The sequence below is a fragment of the Leucopleurus acutus genome (genome assembly GCF_964270905.1).
Source record: "Leucopleurus acutus genome assembly, chromosome: 16".
NCBI lineage: Eukaryota > Metazoa > Chordata > Mammalia > Artiodactyla > Delphinidae > Leucopleurus > Leucopleurus acutus.
In genome coordinates, this window is record NC_139158.1 from 86,226,882 (window position 1) to 86,233,729 (window position 6,848).

At 55.7% G+C, this 6,848-nt stretch overlaps 1 protein-coding gene across 1 annotated transcript; it reads right to left on the reverse strand.

Moving 5' to 3' along the window:
* Positions 1-834: 834 nt before the first annotated feature.
* Positions 835-6,629, reverse strand: PSMA7 (proteasome 20S subunit alpha 7). The gene is made up of 7 exons (XM_082856371.1): positions 6,442-6,629; positions 4,275-4,401; positions 3,492-3,616; positions 2,712-2,834; positions 2,116-2,235; positions 1,404-1,466; positions 835-1,062 (listed from the first exon to the last, which is right to left on the reverse strand). The coding sequence occupies exons 1-7, from the start codon at positions 6,535-6,537 to the stop codon at positions 970-972; spliced, it is 747 nt and encodes a 248-aa protein (XP_082712497.1). The 5' UTR covers positions 6,538-6,629; the 3' UTR covers positions 835-969.
* Positions 6,630-6,848: the final 219 nt, after the last annotated feature.

The window sequence follows — 6,848 nt, forward strand, 5'->3', positions numbered from 1 at the left end:
CCGAGTCCTAACCGCTGGGCCGCCGGGGATACGCTTTAGTGCTCTTTAGAGCTTGATGTGTACATGCCATTGAAGGAGAACCCAGTACAAGAGAAGCTGTAGACAGAGCAGAGCCCTGGTGTGGGAGTCCTACCAACCACTGTGGTCAGAAGAAACAACCAGCCCAAGGACTCCTCTAAGCAGCCTTTTGTGAGTTCTCCTGGGGCAAAGGAAGCCAAAAAGCAACGCCATCACCAGGGCTGGCGGCAGGGCCCCTGGAGCAGCAGCAGAGTTGTGCAGGAGAAGGGTGGTTAGGGTTCTTCTGTAAACGCAGAGCTTAGGACCATGACTCACCTGCTGTGGACTGGAAGCTAAAAGAAGGGTAATCTTTCTGGCTAAAAAAGCGAGGGAGGGTAGGAAATAGCCAGCACCGGAAGTCTTAAGTAGAAAACAGGAGGAGTGTTGACTTGATCTACTAGAACCAGAAATTTAAGACAAGTTCCACAGCTACTGCTCTGCAAAATGAGCTCAAGATGTAAACTGAGCACTGTGTGTCCTCGTGTCCTGACGTCATACATTCATTAAGGACTCGAACAAAGGTGTAAAAAGAAACAGCCATTCTGTTTAGAACTCCTGAATGGGAGAAACCCTGAGTTTCTGCAACCACAGCACCTGTCTGCAGCAGTGTGGACCCCGTAAAGCCTTCCCACAAACCCCAAGGGAGGAGCCCCACTCGGCCGTTGCCTTGTCTTAGAGCCTGGCGAGGAGCTGGGAGGAATTGCTCCAGAGACCCAAGGCGAGCAAGCTTTCTAAAGAGCTATCAGTACACCTAAAGGATACATTAACCCCTAAAAGAAAGGTTAAAAAACAGGGGCGTTTATCGCAGGACACTTGGACAGTACGGATAAATGGGACAGAAATGCCTACATGTCATTTGGAAAATCAGCCATGATTTGAATTTAAAAATCGCTACAGGCAAAATTTCATTCATCATGATGCTTTCTTTTGTTTCTTCTTTTCATTTTCTTCTTTTTCTTTTTCAATCTCAGCAACATATTTCTCAATTTCTTCAGGATTTAAAATCTATCAAAGGAACAGTGTATGGTTAGCCACACAAGGACCCCCGAACATAGGCCCCAGATGCCCCTTCCAGCTGCTTCTACAGGAAAGCAAGGCCACATGTGCCTGACCCAGGGAACAAGCTGGAACTGACGTGTAGGTGATAATTATAAAGCAGAAGCAAACGTGCACAGCGGAGGTTTTCACCCCGCGAATGCTCTCTTTTCGACTCATTTATGGGGACCCTTGGAAAGAAGCTTTCTTGGGGCTGAAGCCACAGCAGAACGGCCCTGATGTGCACCACCCCTGCCCTGACCCCTGGGAACACTCCGTGGGTAAGGACAGCAAACCACCTTGGTGATTACCTTGAGCGGTTGATCTCGTCTCATGACAGCAAGTTCTATGTTTTTGCCGCCTGACTGAACCACCTCGGAGGAGAGAGAAGAGCGTTAGATGCCTCACCCACCTCAAGACCAAACAGCGCCCTTATGTGCCCTGTGAGCCTGAACCCAGCACTGCCACACAAGGGGCGACGGTGGGACCCCGGGGTCCCAATACCCAAAGCGTGTGTCCTAGCTGCACACTGTTGTGGCCAGTCCTTCGCGATACCCTCCTGTCTTGAGGCAGCTGGATTTGGGCGGGGTTGCTGGTCCCTCCTCCTGCACAGCAGGTGTGCTCACAGCCCTCCCATCTGTTCACAGCCTTTCCCACCACTAAGCCTGGACGTCTGGACCCCCTCTGCCTCTGGCTTCGCCCCCTAGCACCTCTAAGGGCGGCTTCCACCCATTATTCCCAGCGCTGCTTAAGTCCCTGACTCTAGAGCAGTAGCTGGAGCCTCAGAAAGGCTGAGCGCTTGGGCAAGCCACCTAGCCTCTCGGTGCCTGGACTGCCCAGACGTACGAGGAGCTGAGACAGCCCCAGAGCAGTGCCTGGTGCCACGGCTGGCGCCCTCACCACCTCCTTGTTGCGCACACGTCAGCTGCTCCATTCTGCGCTGTCCCTTCTGCCCAGCCCAAGTACCAGCACCACGGCGTGCGCGTCTTCAACATATTGCCCAGATTTCAAACACAGACTTACTTCCAGGAGGGCCTTGATAACCAGCTTAATAGTCAGGTCGTCTGTTTCAATGGCTTCGTCAGTGTAATTCTTCTCTAGAAATTCACGCACTGACTTGGCACCCCTGCCTATAGCGTTGGCCTGAAACAGGGATGGGTGTTACATGGCACAGAGTGCGACAATCCAGAGCCAGCCCAAGAAAACGACCCCCCCCCACCAGCCCCGTGGCCCCACCAGTGCCACCCTGCTCCCATGTGCTACGGTGAGGGGCAGCCTGGTGGGAGGCGGGCCTGTACTCCAGGCCCTGCCCCATGGCTGCTTTTTGCAAAGGGCTATTTGGAGTTGGTGCTGATTCCTACCAAGAAAGGGATTCTACTGAAAGACACGTGGGCAACTTGACTACACCACGTATCCTTACACCGCGCTGTCCTTTCCTCCCAAAAAGCAACGCTTAACGACTTCTCAGCTCCCATGTCACAAGTGTGTCGTGAGCACTTGTGTATGCGTACACACCTATGTATACGATTAGGCCAGCTCAAGGTCCCAACGGCCTCCAAAGCTGCTTCTACTGGCAAGATGGCCCCAAACAAAGCCCCTCTGTTTAGTCAGGGACTCACCTTCCAGGCATGGTACGTGCCCGAGGGATCAGTCTGATAGAGTCGGGGGGTACCATCAAAGTCAAAACCCACAATAAGGGCAGAGATGCCAAACGGCCTGCGCCCGTTGCTCTGTGTGTAGCGCTAGTGGAAAAAGAGACACAGTGATACTGCTGCCTTGGCATGAAGACCCCCCAGAACCTGCCGTAAGCAAAATACACATGGTGTTCCAAACACAGCTTTTAACGAAGGGATGAAAAAAATTAAGCCCACGTTCAGGTTATTTGCAATTCAGGTGAGAAATGAAAGGAGCCTGTGGTTTTCAGCATTCCTCCTCCTGTTGCTGCATTTTCATTCTCAGAAAGACCAGAACTGCATCATGAAGCACAGCTGGGGCTGCTTGGAATTATTTTGACAGCAGACACAATCTGGCTACACATTTTGGTTCACAGGTGACTAAGATTTCACCAGAGTGGGCGTGGCTTTCAGCCCCTCCCAACTGCTTGGTGACTGGTCATTCAAAATGACAAGACAAGAACTACATCATTTCCCTCTGGAACTCTGAATCTGGACTGCCCCATGCTACTAAGTAAGAACACAACAAATGCCACTTAGAAGGATAAATGATGGTAAAATTACAGACATAGAGAAATCAAGGCTAGGACCCTTGCGTGGAACAAGCATGGTCTAATATCCCCACAAGTGACGCGTGCGGCCACGTGAGGTAATGCGGCAGGACACTCCACGACAAAGCAGTGACTGCTCGTAACTAGCCGAGCCACGGCAGGCAGACACACCCACCTGCTTCAGACTGGCGATGTACCGTGTGATGTACTCCACGGTGACCGGGTCCTCCACGGTCAGCCGGTGGCTCTGGCATTCCACGCGCGCCCTGTTGATGACTATCCTTGCGTCAGCAGTGAGGCCTGCAACGAACACAAAGAGCGCTCCCCTGAGCCACCGCTCGTCCGGCCCGTCGTCGAGGCCAGCGCAGGTCACGTGAGTGGACAGCAGTTACCCTTGGCCGGTCCTCTGGTACCCAGCACCGAGATCATTCTGAGTGACCAACAGCGGGACCAGCAGCCTCTGTGAGCTTCTCTGAGAAAGCTGCGTGTACGAGGAGCTGTGTGTATTTACATAGGCTGTAAACACGCTAATTTTTTGACAAAGCAAGTCAATCTCTAGTTTAGGTAAACCGACCTCCCCGCTGAGGAAGGAAACGAATGAAAACCCAGAAGTGCAAGAACATACGGCACATCCCGAGAGCCGGGTGCTGTCCAGCTCTCCCCACTTCACGGGCACACAGTTAGCTGTGACAGCTGACCTTTCTCCTGCCAGCAGCAATGGAGGCGACAGCACAGCGCCTCATCCCGGGGTGTTTAATCATTTGGCCCCTACGCTTCAGCCTCCTGGGGAGGCCCTCCCCCTGCAACTGTGGCCAGCCCTCTTCTTGAAGGCCAGCCCTTTCTTTTGAATGATTTCAGGTTACCCAATTTTCACGTCCCTCAACAGCCCTTCCACCAGGTTAACCTCCAGAGCGCTGTTCAAGGAGACTGAGAAATACAGCACGGGCCCCAGACTTACCCGCGAATGCCATGCAGACATTGTCGTCCAGAGCACAGATCTTCCGCACTGTTCTTTCATCCTGCAGTTTGGCCACTGACTTCTTCTCCACACCAAGAACAACAATGTCTTTTCCTCGGACACCAACCTTCAAGAAATGACACCAACCTTCAAGAAATGGCAACGCTGCACTTAAGGAGCTGACACGAGGTTCTGCCAGCAGGCACAGAGCACTAACAGCGCATGCCCACGTGGTCCTGTGAACACCCTGGGGGTGGCACGCACACCCTGCAAACCGTGGGTCTCGATCCACTTTTGGCAGAGCTAGTCCAGGTATCACAATCTAGGTGCCTAGTCTCGTGCCTTAAAATACTGATACATAGTTTCAGTTACAGCACAACTAAGGAATAACTACTGTTATTATCAGTGTGTATGTGTACACGTGTCATTTCAACCCAGTGAATCAAAGAGTCTCTGGAAGGCTTGAGTGTGAATCCCTAACAATGAAGTCAGGTGTCCTGAAAGCAGTGTTGATGTGGTTGTAAAACTATACCAAAACATTCCCCTCTCTCTCGTGCACTTTTTTTTTTTGGCCACGAGGCTCATGGGATCCTAGTTCCCCAATGAGGGACTGAATCCAGGCCACTGGACCGCCAGGGAACTCCCCCCTCCTGCACGTGTGAAAACAATGTGCACAGCGGCGGGGAAGTGCCTGATACAGCGTCAGGCGGACAACGTATCAAGTATTACAGGGAGGCCCATGGCTCTCTGTTTACGGCTGACACTGTAGCGCGGAGAAAAATGTATTAAAAACATGGGGGGAAAAGTCACTGACTGTCAGTTAAACCCCTCAATCGAAGCAGCAGCAGACCCAAATGAGACAATCACTTGGAAAAGCAACCTCTTCTCTTAGTTTAGAGCGGGGTCTCTCAGCCTCTGCCCTACAGGCACCTGGACCAGCTAATGCGTCAATGTGAGGGGCTGTCCCTGCGCAATGTTTAGCATCATCCCAGCCTCCACCTCTGTAAGTCTCCACGTGGGGTGCAGAGAAGCACTGATGGGCAGTGCTTCAGATCTCAAGGAAATTTCTCGTGAATTGTCTTCCATGGTCTTCAAAGTTCCCAAGGGAAAGAAGGCCAGGCCCAGAGACAGTCAGGTTAAGAAAAGGTAGCCACCCTGGCTGACCCACAATAGTATGGGGATGGGGGTGTCAGCTGACCCCAACAGTCTTTAAGCTGAGGCAGGTCACAAGATGGATTTGGGGCCTTAATTTCAAAAAAGACTCAAGAAACGAAAAACACTTCCAAATTTACAGAATCGTGTGTGTTCTCTCTCTGCCCACTCAAACCTCTGAAACACCAGATAAAAGATAAACCATCATCCATTCTGACCGATCAGCAAACTGACATGTGTCTTGAGGACAGCAATGTATTTATTGTATCTGAAGCATTGGTCTAAATGAGAAGCGCGCTCGGGTGCGACGGGACAGGGGTCTGGCGCAGTGACCAAAGGGACGGAGGACTCAGCAGTTGGACCCAAGACGGAGCCTGCCCGCCGCGCCGGCGGCCCGGGAACTGCAGGGTTGATGCCGACACCGGCCGCTCTTTGTTCTCGAGGCCGACCCGGAGTTTGAGGGCAACTGCTTTCCGCGGGGGTTGGGGGGTAGTTGGCTACCTGGGAGCTGTCCAGACACAGTTCGCGGAGTCACTTACTCCCTTAAGGAGCGTTCCTGAGCGGGCAACGGGCGGGCCTTGCCTCTCGGAGTCCCGCGCCCCGGCCCCGCCCGGCCCCCAGCCCCCCAGGTCCACGCGAGGGCCCCCGCCAAGATGGCGTCGGCGCCAGGCGCGCGCACGACTCCGGACACGGACGCGGGGCACCGAAGCCAGCGGCCTGCAGAGCGCCTGCCGAGCCACTAGCCGCCCCGCTCGCCCGGACGCGGAAGCCGGCGCCCAGAGAGCCGCCCCGCCTGTCCTCACGTCTCCTGCCCGCGGCTCGCAGCGCCCCTTTCCCGCAGCGACGCCCACGTCGCGGCTTCCGAGTGCGCCCCACACCATCGTGCCGCCCCAAACCCCGCACCACCGCGCGCCCGTCAGCGCGGACCCCAGGGAAGCTGGTCGGCAAGACGCGCCCGGGCCCCACCCAGCCGCCCGGGCCTCCGCCTGCCCCGGCGCCCGGCCTCCCCGCTCACCGCGGTCGAGCCCTTCTTCACGGCCTCCTGCGCGTACTCCACTTGGAAGAGGTGGCCGTCGGGCGAGAAGACGGTGATGGCGCGGTCGTAGCTCATGCCGGCGGGGAGACGCTATCAGGACCGGGAAAAGCGCACACTCACGGCCGCGCAGGCCGCGATTCACGACGCCGCTGCGCCCACCCCGCGCGCCCGCCCCCAGCGCCGGGGACTGCGCTGCCAGCGTAAGGCGGTGTCCGGAGGCGTCAGGCGGCGTCGGGCGGCGTCGGGCGGACGTGCGCGCGCGCCGGGGCGGGGCCGGGCGGAACCACTGGCGGCCGGGCGCGGGGGGCGGCGGGGTGGCGGCGGGCCGGGAGCGGGGCGCAGAGCGGCCGCCCGGGGGCGCCGTGTGGAGCTCGTCCTCAGGCTGA

Coding starts and splice junctions, on each gene's coding strand:
- PSMA7 (XM_082856371.1), bottom strand. CDS start 6,537: ATGAGCTACGACCGCGCCATCACCGTCTTCTCGCCCGACGGCCACCTC. Junction 3,617..4,274: donor TGTCTGCATGGCATTCGCGG/GTAAGTCTGGGG, acceptor TGTTCGTTGCAG/GCCTCACTGCTGACGCAAGG. Junction 1,467..2,115: donor TTATCAAGGCCCTCCTGGAA/GTAAGTCTGTGT, acceptor CTCTCCTCCGAG/GTGGTTCAGTCAGGCGGCAA.